General features: G+C 37.4%; 1 protein-coding gene across 4 annotated transcripts in view; it reads right to left on the reverse strand.

Moving 5' to 3' along the window:
- The window catches only part of LOC120523146 (cyclic nucleotide-binding domain-containing protein 2-like), a 102,051-nt gene extending 82,980 nt beyond the window's left edge, over positions 1–19,071 (reverse strand). For 3 of the 4 annotated variants that reach the window (XM_039744157.1, XM_039744156.1, XM_039744155.1), the window contains exons 1-2: positions 18,953–19,071; positions 3,985–4,126 (exon numbers count right to left, since the gene is read on the reverse strand). In XM_039744157.1, coding sequence (XP_039600091.1) covers positions 3,985–4,126; positions 18,953–18,978 — 168 coding nt within the window. In that variant the 5' untranslated portion in view covers positions 18,979–19,071. The remainder of the gene's footprint in view (positions 1–3,984; positions 4,127–18,952) is intronic. The other variant, XM_039744158.1, reaches the window with a different exon arrangement.
- Positions 19,072–24,207: the final 5,136 nt, after the last annotated feature.

Here is a 24,207-nt window from a genome sequence, read left to right on the forward strand (position 1 = left end):
TCACAATGATAGAGTCATCTGCATAATTCAGGATATGTCTATGTTTGTGTGAACTCCTGTAGTCATTTGTGTATAAGAAAAACAGGAACGGAATCAGACTGCAGTCTTGAGGTCATAGATTAGTTAAGATTATGAGAAATGGCCATTAATTCTTTGCTCTTTGTGTTTTAGAATCACTTTGGCAGCTTTCCAGTCCTCAGATTCTTAACCATTCTGAAGTGACCCTTGGAATATGCTAAGCAGATTTTTATAAATACTAATATTTCATTGATTCTACTCTCTTGGAAAAACCCTATCAGACCCAGTCATTTTTCAGTGTTTTCAGGACCTGAACCATATCTGATTATTGTGGTTTTAAAATCTGTAAATGTAGAATTTTTTTAATTCTACCTGAGTAACTATTTACTTTTTTCTTTTACAAACATCTGAGTAAAGTTCTGATCTGTAAAGTAAAGATGTGAGGGTTCTCATGGAGCGCAAACGCGAATATCGGCAGAGTTTCTTTGCAGCCTTTGTTGATTTTCACAAAGCGTTCTACTCAGTTGATCGAGCTGCCCTGTGGGATATCCTGAGGGTTCGCGGGATCCCTTCGAGGTTGCTGGATATCATGGCTGGCCTGTACACTGGTACTGTGAGTGCTGTGCAGAGAGTAGGCAGGACCTCTGCTTTTTTCCCAGTTGATTCTGGGGTTCGTCAGGGGTGTGTTCTTGTTCCTACTCTGTTCAATGCTTGTATGGACTGGATGTTGAGCAAGGTCGTGGGGTCCAGCAGCTGTGGGGCATCTGTTGGTAAAGAAAGATTTACAGATCTTGACTTTGCTGACGATGCTGTGATCTTCGCAGAGTCAATGGAGGCTCAGATCAGGACGTGCAACAGTCTGTCTGTCTGCGGAAAGAGTGTTGACCTTGTTGAGAGGTTTACTTACCTTGGCAGCGACATTCATGTCTCTGGTGACTCTTCCTGTAAAGTCAGTAGATGGATTAGGAGAGCATGGGGGGTCATGGGGTCGCTGGAAAGGGGTGTGTGGTGCTCCCGATATCTATGCAAAAGGACGACGGTCCAAGTCTTTAGAGTACTGGTGCTTCCTGTCTTGCTATATGGTGGTGAGACATGGACGCTATCCAGTGAACTGAGAAGAAGACTGGACTCCTTTGGTACTGTGCCTCTCCAGAAAATCCTTGGGTACCATTGGTTTGACTTGTGTCGAATGAGCGGTTGCTCATGGAGTCCCGAATGATGCACATTACCTGCATTATGAGAGAGCATCAGTTACGGCACTATGGCCATGTGGCGCATTTCCCCGACGGTGATCCGGCTAATAAGATCATCATTGTTGGGGATCTGAGTGGCTGGACCATGGGGTCACTAACATAACACATGGCTGCAGCAGATAGAGGGTCATTTCCGGAGGCTGGGACTGGACCGTGTATCTGCCTGGGGGGTTGCAAATCGGGATCCTGAGTTGTTTCGCCGTGTAATGGGTGCGGCAACGCACTGTACCAATGCATGCTCCCCAACTTAACTTGACTTGACTTGAGTAAAGTATTTATTTAGTTTATTCATTATTGCAGCCATTACATTTTCTGCAGCTGTTAAGGCCCCTTCTGACTGTTCAGTTTGTTATAGTTCAGTTGCTTGCCAGCTCAATAGTGACTTTACTGCATTCCAACCAATTTGTTATTTTTATTCCTTCATTTCTGTTTTGGTCCAGTTGTGTGTTGGTTTAGCTGAACAAATCTCTCTTGGCTGTGTCCTGGTTTCAGCTACAGATTGTTTCTTATTTGTCAGTAAAGTAAGTATTCCTAATCTTTTCTGTCTTCTGTGCTGTCTGTCTGTTCTCTTTAATGAAAAGCAATTGTTTGTCCTTTGCAAAGGTTAAATTACAATTAGTTTTTGAAAAATGAGTTTGCTGCAACATGGCAACAAGTAAATAGGTCTACTGAAGGGCTATGTCTTAAATTATTGCACTAACTTCAAGTAATGTGTAGAGTCAATTTTAAAATTCTCCCATTGACACAAAAAAGTTCAAAATGGGTTAGACTCCATTTACTTTAGCAAGGGTATTAAATCCTATGCTAGAGAATGTATTTTATGATAATGTACACACCTGCCTAAAAACTCAAAATAAACAAAAAAGCATTGTATTTAACTGTATGACCCCAAGTTCTAGAATGATCAGCTACAAAGTCTGCAAAATCCATTCTGTCACAGAATTTAAATTATGACTCTAGCATGGTACTCTGTTTTTATTAAAAGCACCATATTTTATTCATTAATTATAGCTATCATGTTAATTGATAACTACTAATCCATTCTCGTTCTCATCTAAGCATCCTGTGGTGGCACATGGTGTACCTTCAATCAAATGTGTGATGAACTACTGTAGCACTGTCTTGCTGTTTTAAGTAACTTAACAGTATTAGGAACAAACCTGCATGTGTGTGTGTGTGTGTTTATGTTTGTTTGTGTGTGTGTGTATATATATTGTCACACAAGTGTGAGTAGGAGGCAGCCAAAGGGCCTGAATAATTGTAATACCATCACCGACCAGGGGGTGGTGGAGTGTGCTGACTGTCTTTCTCAGTTACTTGCAGACAGTTCCTGGGGAATCCCGCCAGGTTCTGGCACCCTCTGTGACATCATGTCTGAGTCCAGCCCCAGAGATGAAGTCACTTCCGGTCCTCGACAACATCACTTCTGGTTCCGGCCCTAAAGATGACTTCACTTCCTGACGCCATCTTTCTTGACTTTGATCAGTTCTGATTTGGACTCAGTCTTGTGAACATCTCTGTTCAATCACTTCAATTTTAGCAGCCAGGAGGCTGCCCCAAACCTTCATCAGGTCTTTTGGCATTATTTGTATATATATCTATTAACTGTTGCTATCTCTTGTTCTATGTGTACCTTCAGAGCCTTCACTCTATTTGTGTGTGTGTCAAGCTTGTTCCTGTAAACTCTGCTTCTCAGACTCTGTGATTATTTTTTAACCTAATTTCTTGTCTCCTATGCAGTTTTTACACTTTCACTCTTTAAAGGCAACTGTGTCAGTGTGCCTTGAACATCTTTACTTCGACCTGTATGTCTTAGTCATGCACTTTCTCTTCCAATTGCATCTCCAAAACCAAACTGACCAATCACACTAAAGCCAAGCTGAATAATTAATTTGATTAGTGGGACCGGACACACAGACCTTAATATTTTTTTATATGGTAGATATATATATATATCAAATCAAAATCAAATCAAATATATATAGATTGTGGACTAAGGCCGGCAGCTTATCCCAGCCAAGACCCCCAAGCCGCCAGATGGAGCCCACCCTGCAATGTGGAGATGCCCCAAATTCCAGCAGGGTATCATGGACTATGGAGTTTTAATACACAGCCCTGCTGGATAACGTCTGGGCTGCCAGGGAACGCTGCAGAGAGACACAGAGATGTTTGGTTTTCATACAGCCAGGAAGTACTTACAGGTCACGAGGATGGAAGAAATAAAGTGCTTCCAGGCTGATGAAGAAAAGAAGAATTTTGATCTGATCCGGAAGTGCTAGGAAGTCACATGGACTGCGGGTTCAGAAGCACTTCCGGGTCACGGACTATAAAAGGACTGTGGGAACTCCCAGACAGGGAGCTGAGCTGGGTGGAAGGATGGCAACGCGTCTGGGAGAGGAGGATTGGTTATTGTATTGATTATTGATTGTATTTATGAGTATTGTGGAGAGGAGGGTGCTTTGTGCACTGTTAATTAATAAAAAGTCATTATTTTGGACTTTTATCTGGTGTCTGGCGTATAGTCTGAGGGTTCAAGAGGACGATAGCGCCCTCTATCTGTTACAATATATATAAAATATATTCCAAAATTATGCTTTGTGTTTTTATTTTATTGTAATTTAATTATATTTTATTTTTAATTAAAATATAGTGTGTTGAGCTCATAAATTGAAGTGGAATATATATGAATGAACTGCATGTAAATTAAAGTTACCATTTGTTTGTTATGCACTTTACATTCCTCTTGTTTGTTTTCTTCTTTAAGATGACTGACACATTCTTCATTTTTTTCAGATTTAGGTCCAGTTGTCCTTTTATGACTTTCTGACCATTCATGAGAACCTGAGAGTTTATTCCTGGAAAGAAATATGTACAGGAAAAAGTCAGGTTTGTTTAAATCAAGCAGAAAATAAGCATCTCACTCTTCGCTTGGTAGGAGCTAATAGAAAAAATGTCAAATGTGTATCCACATGCTTACAATTTAAATACACAGGTCACCAAAACTGACTGAATGAGATATGTATCTTATCTAATGGAAGTGGTGTGCTGGATCAGTTTACAAAACACTAAACCTAGGGTGGCAATGTAGAACAGTGATTAGCACTCCTACTCCACTGAATCAAATATCCTTACAGTGTCCTTTTGTTGTCTTGCCTGTGTAAAGTTTGCATTTTTCTCACATCTCCATGGCATTTCCTCCAGGTAGTTTATTTTCACTCTCACATCCCCAGAGAGATATTGTTTAAGTTTATTGCTAGTTACAACTTTTTGGTAGTATCTTTATGATTACAAATTGTGGTTAGTTACTCTCCAGTCTTGATCTTAGCTTGTTTTTTTTCGTCAACATTCTAATTTCCCTTGCTGCTATTGTAAACAGTTGTGTTGTTAAGTTTGTCATATGTCAAGTATAAAATTAAGGTGTATTTAGGGCTTTGCTGGCTAATGCATGGTGAGCATGTATTGGACTCATGGCCTTCTGTCATTTGTGCCATTTTCATATATGCAGAATTGTTCTTGTAACTATATGTTGTAATGGATGGCCGGCTTCCTATTCCGGCCCTCACCCCTAGGTTGCCAGGAGGAGCTCTCCCGACAGCATGGACGGGGCCCAAATTCCAGCAGGGCCTCATGGACTATAGTTTTTATGCACAGCCCTGCTGGATACCCTGGAGACCACTGGGAGTCGCTGACGGGAGGCCAATGGACTCATTTATGCCCTATAACCCGGAAGTGCGTCATAATCCCATGACAGGAAGAAGTGACGTGCTTCCGGGGTGAAGATAAGGACCGTTTACCCTGACCTGGAAGGAATAAAGACTTGTGGACTGTTGGGCAGAAGCACCTCCGGGTCAGGGGGTATAAAACGACTACGGGAACTCCCAGACAATGAGCTGAGCTGAGTGGTAGGAGGGCAACACATCTGGGAGTGAAGGATTGGTTTATTGATTTATTATTGAAGTATTGTGGTTGTTTATGAGTAGTGTGGAGTGGAGGGTGCTTAGTCCACGTTATTATTATAATAAAAATAATAATTGTGGCACTTTTACCAGGTGTTTGGTGTGGTACCTGAGGGTTCAAGGGAGCGATACTGCCCCCTACTGCGACAATGTAAATGAAGAATACATCACTGCCCCCTACTGCGACAATGTAAATGAAGAATACATCTTTTCTTGTTGACTAGGTATACAAGAAATTATATTGCTTTCAAAAGAGCAAGGTAAGACACATCTTTATGAAAGAGGAAAACAAAAAAGAATGTTACCCTGCCCTTTTAACAATTAATAGGTAAGATGACTAACAATTAATAGGTAAGATGACCAAATGTTGCCATTATTAGTAAGTAAATGTACAGTATATCAAAAGTGCAAAACACTTTCAAAAAAAGTATTCTGCTAAAGCAAAGGAATTATTATCTTCAAAAGAAAGGTATACTGTTAGAAAAGAATAAAAAGTGGCAGTGTTTCAAGATATGAAAGTACCTATTCTGTAAATGTGGGTGTTGGTTTAATAGTCTGTTACCTGTATTTCAAATAATGCAAAATTCTGTGTGTAAATGCAAACTCTTAAATGACCTGTTCTCTGTATTTAAATACAGCTTCTCTACAGAATATCTACTTTTGTAGTTGAATATATTGTCTCTTATGTTGAAAACAGTTCCCATTTGTAGGCGATACGTTTTTAGCCTTTATAGCTTTTTAAGTAGGAATGTTTCTTATTAAACTATGCTTGCATATATTCAGAGCAACTGGAGGGCATCTTTTCAAAAGTAGTTATAAATGATCTGAAAAATTATTGATACAAGCTGCATCAATTTTCCAGAACAAAGAAATTATTGACTATAATATAATATAATATAATATAATATAATATAATATAATATAATATAATATAATGTATGTATGCAATGAAATACAGTATACTGCTTAAAAGCCCTGTAAATTCAAAATACTCTGATATTTATTTACAGGTCTTGATGTTCTTTTGCTCCCTGCATGTTTTGAGGGTCTATGCAACTTCATCATTAAGTAATTAACAATTATCCATGGACATTCTTTAAGTAAATATGTTTCATTTGCCTGTTTAGTATTCTTTTAATCAGAGGTGTTTCTGTTTCAAATCAGATGCATAACATTGAACATTCTGCTACTTTATATTGAAAGAAAGGCATCTGGTAGCATACAGTGTTCATGAATTGACAATGTGTCCAGTAATATACAGCAATTCAAATAAATTAACATTGATAACAACTCTTGGAAATCATCACTTGTCCTATTATGAATAGTTTTAAAGAAAGACTGCCATCTAGCTGGCAAAATATAACATGATATAATGCACAGATATAATGAACTACATTTATAGTGTTAAAGCAATCCTGTAAAGGACATATATGGGAAGAGTGTTTCCATAATCATGGTAAACACCTTAAGCTAAAGAAGACAAAATAATTATAAGGAAATACACACAAATGAAAAAATTCAGGAAACATTTAAGTAAATGGGAGAAAATTATATTGAAAGCAGAAGTTCAAGGCATCAGGATTAAATAATTAATCATTTTGAGTCCTGTAATGATTAAGGTCCTGAATAAAATAATGCTAAGCAGAACAACTTTACTTATTATGGTAGAGAACATAGCTTGCAGAAAAGATCTTAGTGTGTACAAGAGGGGGTTGATTGTTGGGGCATGTTTGACAGAAATGTCAACAATATGGTGAAAACTGCTAAGCTTACTGATTTTGTAATGAGGAACAGTGCTTACCAGTGCATTATTTAATTGTCAAAGGGTAAAGTAAATGGTAATAAATACAGTGAAATTCTGAGTGATCACATTCTTCCTACAGCATTTCTACTTTGAATGTAGTGCTGTGGGTCTCAAAATCAGTTTTGTGAGCCCTAGGTGGCTGTACTTTTTTGTTCCAAACAGTTTCACAATCAGTGCGTCATTTTATCTTTGATTGATCTCATTTATTTACAGCATGTATTTTTTTTCTCGAATTTTGCAGTCAGAAAAGTATGGCTGTGTGATTTTTACATTTATAAAACATTAAGAAATATTTGTGTTTTTGCTATAGCTTTAACTCTCTAGGTTTAAATGTTGTCTTCCTTTTAATTTGCCGTTTCTTTCTGTGCAATTTGCTCATTTAACTGTATCCTAATAATGACAATTAACAATATGCAGAACACACACCTGGGCAAATGATGCTGAAAGGCTGCAACAGCTTCAGTGTCAAACCCACTGACTTGCTTATTTGTAAATAATGGATAGAATACCCAAAAACAACACTAACTTATCACCTGTTAGATAGATAGATAGATAGATAGATAGATAGATAGATAGATAGATAGATAGATAGATAGATAGATAGATAGATAGATAGATAAACATAAATTCTTTGTACTGTACATTCTTATAAAAATGTACCAGACTTAGTTTTGTAATTTCTACCTTTACCACAAAACACAAAAACTGAAAAATAAAGGTTTGGCGCATTTAGGCAAAGAATTCAATGAAAAACAGAAGTTGGTTGGAACAAACCTTGTAGCCATAAGGGGTCCCCTGAATTGAGTGTGAGAACCACTGCTGTAATGAAATCATTTCAGACATGAGTGATCAGTGGATGGTTTAAAGAGCATGATAACAATGAGAGTACAAACTATGGCAGTTCCAATCAAACAGCATTAGTCTGATTGAGTACTCATGGAAGAGTAGCATGCCTGAGGCAACTTTTTCCAAGTCCATCTTTATAACTGCAAGTTACAAAATTCCTCATTATAGAATGATATTACATCCATCCCATAGAGTTCAGGCACTTGTTGAGATGTATTGAAGATGTTCTGGCAACAGGTTATGATCTGATGCTGGATCTATACTAATAAAAGGCAAAGCCCTCACTCACTGACTGACTGACTGACTGACTGACTGACTGACTCACTCACTCACTCACTCACTCACTCACTCACTCACTCACTCACTCACTCACTTATCACTAATTCTCCAACTTCCTGTGTAGGTAGAAGGCTGAAATTTGGCAGGCTAATTCCTTACAGCTTACTTACAAAAGTTGGGCAGGTTTCATTTCGAAATTCTACTCGTAATGGTCATAACTGGAACCTATTTTTCTCCATATACTGTAATGGACTTTAGCTCGATGGCCGTGGGGGGGCGGAGTTGCGTGTCACATCATCACGCCTCCCACGTAATCACGTGAACTGACTGTGAACGCAGTACGTAGAAAACAAGGAAGAGCTCCAAAGAGCGCTGAAGAAAAACACATACAAGCTTATTCATAAGTGCAGCTACTGCGGAAACAAAGCACAGTGTATACCGTAAGTTTGAATTAAGTTTACGGACACTCTCCCGCTGCTGTTTGTCATGCCTTCGTTGAATACTTTATTTGTGAGATACAAGTTTAATGAGAAGACACGAGGTATAAACAAGACTTTGGATTACTTTGTAACGGAGTTAAAATTGCTGTAGTGAGGAACTTTTAAGTGCCGGGTCTTAGCTAACATTAAATAAAGCCATGGACATCGCAACATCACACAAGAGAGCAGCTCACACGAACTGACTGAACGCAGTACGAGTGATCACTTCCATGCATCAAACCTGTTCAAAAAACGCATTACACAATTGACAAGGTAGGAAAAGAATATGCTCCGAGCTGAGCTCCACAGCTAATGCAGTCTTGCGGAAGCAACTTCGTCACGCTGCCACCAAATACTCACAGAAAAATCCACAAGTTAATACACACGCTGTCTCTAGAGTTTCTCCACACTCAATGTATTCCTCGCATCCCCGTTATTCCCTCTGATCTCCCATTTCAATTCAAATGCCTCCAATTTCCAGTAAGGCTCTGCTTCGCGATGACAAGTAATAAGTCTCAGGGACAGACCCTACAAAAGGTTGCCATTGATTTCAGGCAAGATTGCTTTTCTCCTGGACAAAACTATACATTGCATTCTCAAAAGTAATCTCAGTGCACAGCTTGGTCATATTACAACCAGACTGCTGAACTGACAACGTGCTATATAAAGAGAACTATAACAATCGTAATAAACGAACAATAAAACAGCGGAGAACCCGTGGATTAAATAAAAAAGCAGCTTCCTTGGCGAAGCAAGGGAAAACAATGGCCTTATATGTCGTTCGTTTATAAAACAGCGGAGAAGCTGTGTAAAGGCTGCTTCACAAAAAACCAGCGGAGCGCCTTATATAAGCAGGCAGTCAGCTAAAGAAGGGAATCAATAAATATCTATAATTGTAATAAACGAACAAAAAATAGCGTACAACCCGCGGATTAAATAAAGGAAATGGGTACCTGAACAGTAAAGTAAGTCTCAAATAGCTACACAATAACTATAACAATCGTAATGAACGAACAATAAAACAGTACAGAACCGCGAAGCAAGGAGAAACAATGGCCTTATATGGCATTCGTATATAAAGCAGCGGAGAAGCTGTGTGAAGGCAGCTACACAAAAAAACAGCAGAGCGTCAAACTCTGAATGTATTCCTCGCATCACCATTATACCCTCTGATCTCCCATTTCAATTCAAATGCCTCAAATTTCCAGTAAGGCTCTGCTTCGCGATGACAATTAATAAGTCTCAGGGACACACCCTACAAAAGGTTGCCATTGATTTGAGCCAATATTGCTTTTCTCCTGGACAACTATACATTGCATTCTCAAGAGTAAGCTCAGTGCACAGTTTGATCATATTACAACCGAAGTGCTGAACTGACAACGTGGTATACAAAGAGATCCTTAACACATAGTTATTGGTATAGTTTCCCTCAGTTTAAAAAGGTTTTCTTTTCTTCTTAATAAAAATTTAAAAGCAGCAACATGTATGTATGTATGTGTATATATACTGTATATATGTAGATATGAATATATACAGTATGTGTATATATATGTGGATATGTATATATATATGTGTGTATGTATGTAGATATGTATATATATGTAGATCTGTATATCTATACTAATAAAAGGCAAAGCCCTCACTCACTCACTCACTCACTCACTCACTCACTCACTGACTCATCACTAATTCTCCAACTTCCCGTGTGGGTGGAAGGCTGAAATTTGGCAGGTTCATTCCTTACAGCTTCCTTACAAAAGTTGGGCAGGTTTTATATCAAAATTCTACGCGTAATGGTCATAACTGGAAGCAGTTTTTCTCCATTTACTGTAATGGAGATGAGCTTGAACGCCGTGGGGGCGGAGTTTCGTGTGACATCATCACGCCTTCCACCTAATCATGCAGTACATAGAAAACCAGGAAGACCTCAAAAAAGCGCTGAAGAAAACATGCATTATATAATTGAGAAGGCAGCAAAACAATAAGAAGCGAGCGAGTGACATATACAACCATATTCATGAGTTCTGCTACTTCGGAAACAAAGCACGATGTAAACCTACACTTTAAATTAAGTTCATAGACAGGCTGCCGCTGGCGTTTGTAATTTAGTGCCTGCCCATATAAGGCCGTCCGTCAGCGGCAATCCAATAGCAAACTGCCACGGGTAAATATTCACGGGTGAAGGACTGTGCTTATGGAGAGGAAGATGAGATGGTCAGGGTGGTGTTTGACACAAACTCAGCGAAACTGCGAGAGAAAGTTTTAAGTGCCAGGACTAAGGTAACATTAAATAAAGCTATGGACATAGCACGAGATGGCACCAGCACAGCTGGGAACCTTCGATGCAAGTACACCAAGTGGCTCACGTGAACTGGCGCAGTGCACAGATAAAAGCAACAGTTCCAAAGAGCACTGAACAAAACCAATTACACAATTGAAAAGGCAGCAAAAATATGAAGCGTCTGATAAGCATATTCATAAATGCAGCTACTGTGGAAACAAAGCACACGGTGGAAAAAGTCAATGTCCAGCTAAAGGAAGACAGTGTAAAAAAAACGTGCATGCAGTGTGTCAGGTCTCAGATAAAGAAGAAGGCGAGCTGTTTATTGATGCAGTAAGAAGCGAATCGATGAATGAAACCTGTCATCTTTACAGCGATTGACAAACACGGAATGTAACTTGAACACAACACATCCTACAAATACGAACCTGATTGAAAGAAATAATGATAATCAAATCCTTGATGACAGCAACACTCAGTAACACTCACAAAACAAATACTGTATATTGACAGTCATGTTACGTTATTTTTAAAATGTTCCCTTTTCTTTTTCTAGCTTTTTAACACACTACTTCTCCGCTGCGATACGCGGGTATATATATATGTATATATATATATATATCCCGCTCTACATACTCGAATAATGGATACTTTATTCGCCATCAATGATTGTTTTGGTAAAGCCATACTCAGTGTATTCATTAGATGAACGGTAAAAAAGTAAGAGCGAGGAGAGGATGACTCATTGAGGCATGCAGGCTGTAGTGCGTCAACTCTATCTGAATTGCGATCACATTTGAAAAATATATCTTTTCAAGTTCTATTTAGTCCATATGTGTCAAACTCAAGGGCAGGGCCACATCCGCCGGCGTGTAATTATATCCGCCCGAGATCATTTTATATACTGTATTATTGTTATTAAAGCCGGGTATATGAAGCGCTGGTAACACAATAAACTACAGATCCCATAATGCAGCGCTTCAGCTGCCTTGCCACTTACGCGTTAATCAAGTCTACCTTATGATGCTGCAAGTTATTGCGCACTGAGTTTGCACGGCGCTTTGGTGACTTTGAAGAACAAAAAAAGTCCATCTACATGCGGCTCGAACCTTGTGCATGTTTGGTAGCACATATCTGTGTGAGAAGCTCTTCTCAGTGATAAAGACTAACAAAACAGCACACAGGAGTCGCCTCACTGATGAGCACCTGCAATCCATCCTGAGAATCTCCACAACACAGAACCTCACACCAAACAGAAACGAACTTGTGGCCAAAAAAAGATGCCAGGCGTCCAGCTCTAAAATGACATATGAGCAAAGACAACTGAATGATTTGATTTGTTATTGCACGTAAGGCGGAGTCAACCGTTTTAACAAACAGCGTATTGCACTGATACGAAATAGCTGTGTGTGTATATATGTAGATATGTATGTATATGTATATATATGTTTATATATGTGTGTGTGTATATATGTATATATATATATATATATATATATATATATATATATATATATATATATGACAACAACACTCATCACTCACAACAGTGACAAAACAATTACATTGACAATCAGGTTACGTTATTTTCAAAATGTTTCCTTTTCTTTTTCATTGCTTCTTTAACACACTACTTCTCCGCGTTTGCACGTATACGATTATGAGGTCCTAAACTCGGATTATGAATTCACGCACACGAGTGCATGACTGACAGTGCCATCACAGCCGATTAATGGCGGGGACGTCTCACCAGTCTACACAAGACCGACTGTGACTGTCCGCAAAAGGCGATCATAACGTCAGCGAACACATCTCTCTATACTATATAAAAGAAAAAGGCAACTTTCCTTTCTTTACACCTTTTTTCCTTTTATGTCAAACCAAAGCCTTTCTCTCTTAACACTGCAGAGGACACAAAACTAATTTTCTTGAAATCCCGGTAAGGCACATTACCAGAGGCACAAATTTGAACGTTCACATAGAAAATGTAATTTCTATACCACAGCCGTCGTGTAGCGCCTTTCAAAAGCGATCTACTACCGAGAGATGATCCATATACATTTTAGCTGCTGTTAGTTACTTACCTGTTGTGTTACACCATCTTTAAAATATAGTTTACCCGCAACCACTCCAGTAGTGCTCAATGTACCTGTACTTCTTGAAACGTTATTGTTTTACTTTTTAATAACTTATACACTATATTTTATTATTTTTCCCTTGCACTCAGTGGCCAAAGCTGTACACACACATATATACACATACAAACATACACACAAGTATATGTATGTGTATATATGTATGTATGTGTATATATATATATATATATACACACACACACCCCTATCTACATTATATATATATATATATATATATATATATATATATATATATATATATATATATACACACACATACATACATATATATAATTTGTGTGTGTGTATGTATGTATGTGTGTGTATATATGATGTAGATAGGTATGTATATATATATGTGTATATGTAGATATGTATATAGATATGTAGATATGAAGATATGTATGTGTGTATATATATATATATATATGTATGTATGTATGTATGTATGTGTGTGTGTGTGTGTGTGTGTATATATATGACAGCAGCAATCCAAGCTGTGAGAAAACAGTAAAAAGGAGGCGTGTCAGACGTCGTGGTACATTTTCTGATGCAGCTAGACGAAAATAACTTTGTGACGTTGCCACCAAATACACAAAACAATTACTTTGACAATCATGTTACATTATATTTAAAATGTTTCCTTTTCTTTTTCATAACTTCTTTAACACATGACATCGCTGCGAAGCGCGGGTATTTTGCTATATATATATATCACAGCGACACTCATAACAGTGACAAAACACTTACATTAACAATCATGTTACGTTATTTTTAAAATTTTTCCTTTTCTTTTTCGTACCTTCTTTAACACACTACTTCTCCGCTGCGAAGCGCGGGTATTCTGCTAGTATATGTACTGTATATATGTGTCTGTGTGTATATACAGTACAGGCGAAAAGTTTGGACACACACATTCAATATGTTCTCTTTATTTTCATGACCATTTACATCAGTAGATTCTCACTGAAGGCATCAAAACTATAAATGAACACATGTGGAGTTATGTACTTAACAAAAAAAGGTGAAATAACTGAAAACATGTTTTATATTCTAGTTTCTTCAAAATAGCCACCCTTTGCTCTGATTACTGCTTTGCACACTCTTGGCATTCTCTTGATGAGCTTCAACAGGTAGTCACCTGAAATGGTTTTCACTTCACAGGTGTGCCTTATCAGGGTTATATAGTGGAATTTCTTGCTTTATCAATGGGGTTGGGACCAGCAGTTGTGTTGTGCAGAAGTCAGGTTAGTTGGACGATCATTTATTTTTCAACAGGACAATGACCCCAAACACACCTCCAGGCTGTGTAAGGGCTATTTGACCAAGAAGGAGAGTGATGGAGTGCTGTAAATGGTCATGAAAATAAAGAAAACACATTGAATGAGGAGGTGTGTCCAAACTTTTGGCCTGTACTGTATATATGTGTGTGTATGTATGTATGTATGTATGTGTATATATACTGTATATATGTATATGTGTGTATATATGTATATTTATCTGTATGTATGTATGTGTATATGTATATATGTACATGTGTGTGTGTATGTATGTGTGTATATGTATGCGTATATATAATCAGCAAAAAAAGAAACGTCCCTTTTTCAGGACTGTGTATTTCAACAATAATGTTTTAAAAATCCAAATAACTTTTACAGATCTTCATTGTAAAGGGTTTAAACAATGTTTTCCATGCATGTTCAATTAACCATAATCAATTAATTAACATGCACATGTGGAATGGTCGTTAAGACCTTAACAGCTTACAGAAAGTAGGCATTTAAGGTCACAGTTCTAAAAACGCAGGACACTAAAGAGACTTGTCTACCGACTGTGAAAAACACCCAAAGAAAGATGTCCAGGGTCCCTGCTCATCTGCGTGAACGTGCGTTAGGCATGCTGCAGGGAGGCATGAGGACTGCTGATGTGGCTAGGGCAATAAATTGTCATGTCCGCACTGTGAGACGCCTAAGACAGCGCTACAGGGAGACAGGAAGGACAGCTGATCATCCTCGCAGTGGAAGAGCCCGGATCTCAATCCCATTGAGCACGTCTGGGACCTGTTGGATCGCAGGGTGAGGGCTAGGGCCATTCCCCCCAGAAATGTCCAGGAACTTGCAGGTGCCTTGGTGGAAGAGTGGGGTAACATCTCACAGCAAGAACTGACAAATTTGGTCCAGTCCATGAGGAGGAGATGCACTGCAGTACTTCAAGCAGCTGGTGGCCACACCAGATACTGACTGGTACTTTTGATTTTGAGCCTCCCTTCATTCGGGGACACATTGTGAAACATTTTTAGTTTATGTCTTATGGTGTTGACGCTTTTACTGTTCATACAAATATTTACACATTAAGTTTACTGAAAGTAAAAACAGTTGAAAGTCAGAGGACGTTTCTTTTTTTGCTGAGTATATATGTTGATATGTGTATATATATGTATATATATGTAGATGTGTATATGTATATATATATATAGATATGTGTATATGTAGATATGTATATATGTTTATATGTGTGTGTGTTTGATTGTGTGTTTGTGTGTGTATATATATATGACACTCATAACAGTGACAAAACAATTACATTGACAATCATGTTACGTTATTTTTAAAATGTTTCCTTTTCTTTTTCATAACTTTTTTAACACACTACTTCTCCACTGCGAAGCGCGGGTATTTTGCTAGTTGAGAATAAATTCTTTGAATAAAATCTGATTTTTGATAAAATATCCAGGAGAAAAAGAATAGTCAGAGTTGTGGTCAGGAGATTGTCAGAATGTCAGTACATGAGAAAATAACTAGAAACGCCAATTGTTCAAGCCAAAAGAACAAAAACAGTTATTGAGGTCAAAAAATAAAAAGCTAAAATTTGAACATTATATTGGATTTGATTCCCTTAACTAACACTAAGCAAATATCTATTTGATTTATTTCTTTTTCAGGTGAAAACTAGGACACTGCTTTTACTGCAGCACCATGTTTTGCAGTTCTTACCTGATAATGTGTTATAAGACTGACAACGGATGCTGATAATAACAAACAACATGGCTGAACTGGTAATCTGAGTCAACCAAAACAAACGGCCAAAATGACAATGCATTTACGTCACTGTAGTCTCAATATATAAGTAATTTAAACACACAGATAACTAAAACACCACAAGGCAAAACTAGTAAGCAATATATTAGCATCAAGAAACACATTCACAACAACACTAAACAAGAATGAATGGACTTAAAAAATCTCAAATACAAAAATTATAGTTTATATTAAAAGATACAATAGAGGAATAAAGAACAATAGAATGGATAAAAAGGTACATGGTAAATAAAATAGTAGCCATACCATCCTTCCTAGAAGGAAACAGATGTTGCACTTAAGTGCCTATGAGGGACAGTGGCTTAACTATTTACTTGTTCACGAACAAACTCTCTAAATCAAAATATTAATCTTCTACTGTCTGTATCTGTACTTTGTTCCTTCCAACTCTAAAACTCAGCAAAGATTTGGGGCCATCTAAAATACTTTCTGTGGCCTTAAGTATATACTGATCCCATTCAGTATCTTGTTTTCAAAGCTAATATCTTAATAGTTTGTATCTATTATCAGCTCCTAATGAGCTCTTTTTTTGTCTTGTGGCCATTCTGTCTTTTCCAGCTGAAAACCCACTATAATACAGTATATGAGAATGTTCATAAACTGAATCTACAAAACCTTTTCAAAATTTATTTGTAAAGTTTTAACTGTTATTCTGTGTAATCCCTTATTGCTGTGTTGTTATCACAACTACAATAAGGTGAAAAATCTGTGTTTTTTTCTTGTGTTCTGTCCACTGTGTAAGCAGACAATGTTTTTAACCTTTTAGCAGACCTAAACCTAGTGTTTTGAAGACATCACTTTAAAGTTATGTTTTAGAATTTAGATAGAATATTCCACAAAGAGAGTATGCAAAAACGTTTCATGAGCTGGAAGATTTTAGAAAAACAACAAGGTTGTGCATTCTTATTTTTGTAGCAACCTTCTCATATTGTGTCCAGTTGAATATTGTAATAGTGTTGACATTTTGCATCAGCCAAGAATGAGTCAACAATAGGAACTGCTATGTCTGCAGTTCCACTAACACTTCTCCATCTGCTAGGGTCTATTGGTCTGGCTCCACAGACACAGACAATGCTTCTGGTTTATGGAGATGTGAAAAAGTGAGGCAGATCAAGTTATCACCGACCCCTAGGCGAGCTATGTGAATTGGGAATGGTGAATAAAACTGTGCAGGCAAAGAATTAGGCACCCCCGATGCATAATAGAGAAGCAATAAAGGGAGTCTCAAAGCTGAGATCCAGACCTGGACCACTGTCAGTTCAATGAAGACGTGACAAGCAAGAAAAACTTGTAAAACTGCAGCTCCACACTAGGTAGTTTGCCTGCTCACTTGTAATCAGTAGATCACCATACAGAAGCGCAGATGACAGCACATTACTAACATCCATGCTGTGCCATCTGGCAACTCAACACTTAACATCCCTGCTGTGCCACATAAGAGAAAAACACTCAAAACCCCTTTCTCACCTGTTGTATGACTGCAGCAGAAACAAAGACCACTGCGCCATTTCAAAGAATTGTACACTGTTTCAAAACATTGGATGTAGTCAATAGGGACAGCAACTTCAAAGGGAGGGCTATGTTATGGTGCTTATTGGTTTCATTACCCATAGTATGAGCTGGCATTCCATTAGCAGCAGCATGGGCACCTATAAACATGGCATGCATGCAATGCCACAAAACAGAATTCCATCTAGTGTGGTAATGAGTGGTCTTCTTAAGGATAGTGAGCACCTAAAAGAGCCTTGTAAAATCTGAAAGGAACCGTTCTGACATTCTGCCGGTACTATAATATTAAAGACAACTTATTCACATCTAATTGTGAGTTATAGCGAGTTCAGGTGCTGTGGCATTTTTGTTACTGTGGTGAACTGGCTTAAACCCCCTATTTCAGATGCTATTTAATTATGGACGGATTTTATCTGATAAGCAGGAGAGGGTCTGGAGATTTACTGTATGTAAATGAAAATTTTAAGAAGCGAACATGTTACAATTAAAGCTGATATTTGCAATCCAAACTTTGAAATGCTGTCTAAATTCGTCTGTTTTACTTTCTAGAAGGGGTTGCATCATCCTATTCCATTTGCTTATAAACTCAGCAACAGAAATTACTCACTCTGTTATAAATACCTGTAAAGATAAGTCATTTTGAATGCTGGTGAATTTGACTAGGCAACTTTGGATGGAACAAATGTCTAACGCCATGTTCCTTTTGTGGACACAACAAAGTAGACCTGCTGGATTCAAATATTAATCCCTTTAAATGGACATGGACCATCGTACTGCCTTCTACAAGCCTGTCACTGACTGCAGCAGGTCTCCAGCATCCAAGCCAGAGGTTCCTAAGTATGTTTAGGAGATTGTTGTATGTTTGTTATAGTACAGTATTTATATATTATGTATGTCTTTCTCTTTTAGGTGTCTGTAAAGTTTTAGTTTTCTTTGGGGGAACAAACGAAGTCTATCTATCTATCTATCTATCTATCTATCTATCTATCTATCTATCTATCTATCTATCTATCTATCTACTGTATCTAAAGTAAATTAGCTACTGTGCACTTCAATAGATGAACACACAAAAAGATTGTTTGTAGCACTGCTCATTCTTCAAAATCATACTAATCATGCTTTCTAAAATGGAAACAATATCATCAGTTAAACACACATATGAACCAATAGGAGAAATTACATTTCAAATGAATTGTACAATTTGCATCACACTTAATTATTTTCCTTAACATTAGGTTTATTCTCTAACTTATCCAAACATTAGTTTATAATATCTTAATTTTGGAAATCTTACCTGTTTTGCATTTGGTGTTCAGCCATTTATTTTCAAGCATGACATACAGTATAAGTCAAATGTATGCTTTTACTGTATAAAAGAATGCTTCTTTCTCTTTCCCCTGTATTAATACATCTGACTTGTATCAGTTACCTGGCACAAAGAGTTATGTCACTCTATTCACCACCTATAAAACAGGACTGTTGCTATGTTCATGTTTACCCATATTCTTTTAAAGGTTAATATGCCATTCCATGCTGTATGTTACTGCTAAACTTAATTCCAAAGTAAATAGTTGGTCTTTAATACTTGTTTCTCATAAAGTGGAAACATTTTATTTGTTCTGGGTAGCCATGCCTTCTTTTAAATATAGTTTTATTTACATTATAAAAAGAAAATAATATATATGAAGTTTCCTTAAAAGCACTAGTCTTGCTTTATTTCAAAGTGCCAAATTAATCAATTGCTAAATATTTTGCTTTATTTGTATTTACTTGTTTTAATGTTATTTTCATTATGGACTGTTATTTCATTTTGATTATATAATATTGCCAAGGGCATGTTGGTAATTGTCCAAGGAAAAGGCACCACTTTAAATAAAAATGGACTGTTTTCATCAAGTGCTCTGTTTATAGGAATGCTCAGGGCACCATCCTGTCTTCAATTAATAACTTTTATTTGCTTTCCTTTTAGTATGCTGCCTAATATTGACTTTTTTTCCACTCATGGATTACTGCAGGATTAGGGTTAGGGTCCTATTTTTATATTTCCAACTGTTTTATTTTAAATGTGTTCACAAATTTTAGGGCTGTACTGTTAGCACATTTCTTATTATTAAAGAAATTACTTTTTGTAATATCATTTTGCATTCAGAACCCTAAACTTTGTGTTCTTTTAAAAACTCATGTCTGTTTCGTAGCTGATGACTGAACTTTATATACAGGATTCAATTTCTTACTTCAATTATTTACTTAATCAAAACACTTTTTTCTGTATGTGTTTCTTCAGTGCTCAGCAGAAAGTGTAATCAAGGTTTAAGCTTATTATAAAAAGGGTTTTAACACTTATCATTCAGAAATTCATCCATCCATCTCCCTATTTTATGAATCATCTTTATTTTCTTCATTACAGTGCTGTAAGAAGCTGGAACCTAGAAAGGAAAACACACTGGATGGGATGCCAGCTTATTCAAAAATTAGAGGTGCAAAATAATACGAATTAATAAAATACAATAATAAATGTTAATTATTTTGATATCCTCACTTTTAAATGAAATCTACTTTCAGGGAAAAAAGTTTTTTTTTTTTTTTGCTGTCTTGAGCACTAAATAATCCCAAAGTAGCCTGAATTCCGAGTTAGAGAATTCAGAGGCTCACAGTTCTCCTTGCAACCTTCCTTTTTTCCTTACCCAATGAACCCTTTACCTTTGACTTTCTTGCAACTCCAAACTGACTTTGTGAAGGTTGTAGAGGTTCTTTTAAGGCCTGAACTGGGAGTACTTCTAGTGCAATGATTGTATCTCTGGGAACAACTTTCAGGTCATTCATAACCTTATACAAATTCACTGAGGACATTATTCCAGAGCTCTCTTCATCGATCCACAATCTTGCTGACACTGAGTCTGCTTACAGGGATATAACTCCCAGACAACTGCACAGAGGTCTTCACTATGGCCATATCATATCGTGGCTGTCCTTTTTGTGACTTGGTGATGAGATTAAAACGCCATCCAAGCTGTTTTTTTTTATTTTATTTTTTTTATTCTCCTGTATGGGTAGTGTTCCTTCTAGCAGTGTTCCTCCGCCAGGCACCAGATTCCTCAGATTGTATTCTGCCAATCCTGTGACTTTTACAAGAGAGAACAGAAAGTAACTAAGCAACAAATGCAACAGAGAATACTGTGATTTTAAGACAGATCATCCATTCTTATGTCTCACCATTTGAGTACAAGGAAATACATAAATCAATGCAAGTAATTAAAACTATTTTTATTTAATAGGAAATATTACAGCTAACATCAGATACATATGATGAAAACATTTTTTTGTGAGTACCAGCCAATTTCACCCAGAGTGACCTAATTATTCAGGCTCAAAATAGCAAATAAACATTTTGATGTGAGAAGGAAAAGACTTTGACTACTGTAGGTGCAAATAAAATGTTCAAGGATAAGCTGGATATTGTAAGAATATAAGAACATAAAGAAATTTAATGATAAAGGGCATTCATGTACTGTAACTGAAACCTATCCGCTTCCTTTCCCTTACTGAGTCATGCTGAGATTTAAAGACCCACAATGTGCTACTTTGAACAGCAGTAGTTGATAATTGGCTCCACATATTATCTATTCTCTGTGTTAAAATAGTTTTATAGGTTGTGCAAAACCTACTCTTAATAAGCAATCCAATTGTGATACTGAAAGTAAAAGGCACAACTGAATTGCCTTAAAACATTTAAGACCTCCACCTGGGGTGATGAGACACTGTTATAATCAGTGTGGCCACAAATATAATCAAAGAAGGCATAGTGGCACTTTTTTTTCATCATTTTTAACAACATCAGATAAAGCATGTTCAGCTAAAAATAACTACAATGTTAGAAACATCTTAAAAGTAGACAAAGCAGCAAAGGCAACTTGAACTACTTTACAATCCGCAAGAAGGTAATGCACAGAATAAAGAATAATAAAATGTACATTATTATTTTCCACATTTTAACAATATTCTCATACATACTGAAACAGAGTTAATAAATGGACATGTTGTATTGAGCAGTTCAGTGGTGTCTCTACCTGACACCAGAGAAAAACAACTCTTCCTGGGTAATCAGAATATTCCTTTTATGTAGAAGTCCTAATCTCTTATTTTTCTAATCCATCAGTGTAGGCTTCAGGTCTAGTGGGGAGAGATTTGTAGTGGAAACAGAACAAATTAGTTATAATATAATTTGTCAAACCTGCATACTGTATTTTTAGTTGAGACACAGAACACTACATGCAACAATATGATTAACATTCAGTGCTAAAGGCTCAATTGCAAAAATTGAATCTTTCATGGATTACATCTGAAACATATAAATACTGCAAATATATAACACAACCATTTGTGCTTTATTCTGACTGCTCACCAAAGTGTCTACATGTAACAGAAAATGTCCAGATTTTGTTTTCCACTAGAGATCTTTATTTAAATACTAAATGACAGGCAGGCACACAGAATAAAAGATAGCTGCATCTAACAGCTTCCTCTGTGTCACTTGTAACAGTACGTTTAAGAAAATCAGTGGGAAGTAGTTGATTTTAAGCACTGAATGCGTTGTCAAAAATAATTGATCTACCTCCTTTAAAAATGTATCCAAAAATTTCAGCTCTGCCTGCAGGCAGGGAAATTTTGAAAGAAATGTGTCTTGTTTTGGGGCAGCATGGTGGCGCAGTGGGTAGCGCTGCTGCCTTGCAATTAGGAGATCCGGGTTCGCTTCCCATGTCCTCCCAGCATGGAGTTTGCATGTTCTCCCAGTGTCTGCGTAGGTTTCCTCCGGGAACTCTGGTTTCCTCCCAAAGACATGCAGGTTAGGTGTACTGGCGATTGTATATTGTCCCTGGTGTGTGTGGGCTGGCACCCTGCCTGGGGTTTGTTTCCTGCCTTGTGCCCTGTGTAGGCTGAGATTGACTCCAGCAGACCACCTGTGACCCTGTAGTTAGGATATAGAGGGTTGGATAATGGATGAATGGATGTTTCTTGTTTGTGGGGCATCATTTTGTTATGACTTAGAGTTTCCTCAAGGTAAAATAACTGTGAGGACACCTAAAACAAACCAGGGAGCACGCCAGAATCCTACTTGGCCTACCCAGCAGATCTAACATTAGGCCAGGTCTCTGAGGCTACCTGCTGGCTTCAATCAGAGAAGGACCAAAAATAGGGAATTGGCAAAAATCTACAAATATCTCAAAATATAACAAAACCTCATACAACAGGAGGGATATCCATAAACTCTCAGCTTGTATTAAAGAGCAAATCAAGAATTTTTTATAGCCCAAGTGTTTATTTTACAAAAATAGAAACATACAAAGAAAGCATAAAATGTGTAATCCTAAACAAATATGTCCCAAAACACTATTCAAAAATTGGAATACTTTAAAAAAAGTATAATAAATGAAGAAAACCAGAATATTCAACACAGAAAACACAATACTTACAGAAACTCCTAGAAATGAATGATACCCAACTCCTGAGCCTTCTCAGCCAATTTAAATAACCTGAGGGAAGGCTTAGGAGTGGTGACATCAGATCCATCTGCCTCCTGGAGCTCCATCCACATAGAGCAAGGAACAAACTACATGAAACTACATATACAGTGGTGTGAAAAACTATTTGCCCCCTTCCTGATTTTTTATTCTTTTGCATGTTTGTCACACAAAATGTTTCTGATCATCAAACACATTTAACCATTAGTCAAATATAACACAAGTAAACACAAAATGCAGTTTTTAAATGATGGTTTTTATTATTTAGGGAGAAAAAAATCCAAACCTACATGGCCCTGTGTGAAAAAGTAATTGCCCCCTGAACCTAATAACTGGTTGGGCCACCCTTAGCAGCAATAACTGCAATCAAGCGTTTGCGATAACTTACAATGAGTCTTTTACAGCGCTCTGGAGGAATTTTGGCCCACTCATCTTTGCAGAATTGTTGTAATTCAGCTTTATTTGAGGGTTTTCTAGCATGAACCGCCTTTTTAAGGTCATGCCATAACATCTCAATTGGATTCAGGTCAGGACTTTGACTAGGCCACTCCAAAGTCTTCATTTTGTTTTTCTTCAGCCATTCAGAGGTGGATTTGCTGGTGTGTTTTGGGTCATTGTCCTGTTGCAGCACCCAAGATTGCTTCAGCTTGAGTTGACGAACAGATGGCCATTCTCCATCAGGATTTTTCGGTAGACAGTAGAATTCATGGTTCCATCTATCACAGCAAGCCTTCCAGGTCCTGAAGCAGCAAAACAACCCCAGACCATCACACTACCACCACCATATTTTACTGTTGGTATGATGTTCTTTTCTGAAATGCTGTGTTCCTTTTACGCCAGATGTAACGGGACATTTGCCTTCCAAAAAGTTCAACTTTTGTCTCATCAGTCCACAAGGTATTTTCCCAAAAGTCTTGGCAATGATTGAGATGTTTCTTAGCAAAATTGAGATGAGCCCTAATGTTCTTTTTGCTTAACAGTGGTTTGCGTCTTGGAAATCTGCCATGCAGGCTGTTTTTGCCCAGTCTCT

This window comes from Polypterus senegalus, chromosome 2 (assembly GCF_016835505.1).
Source record: "Polypterus senegalus isolate Bchr_013 chromosome 2, ASM1683550v1, whole genome shotgun sequence".
NCBI classification, from domain to species: domain Eukaryota; kingdom Metazoa; phylum Chordata; class Cladistia; order Polypteriformes; family Polypteridae; genus Polypterus; species Polypterus senegalus.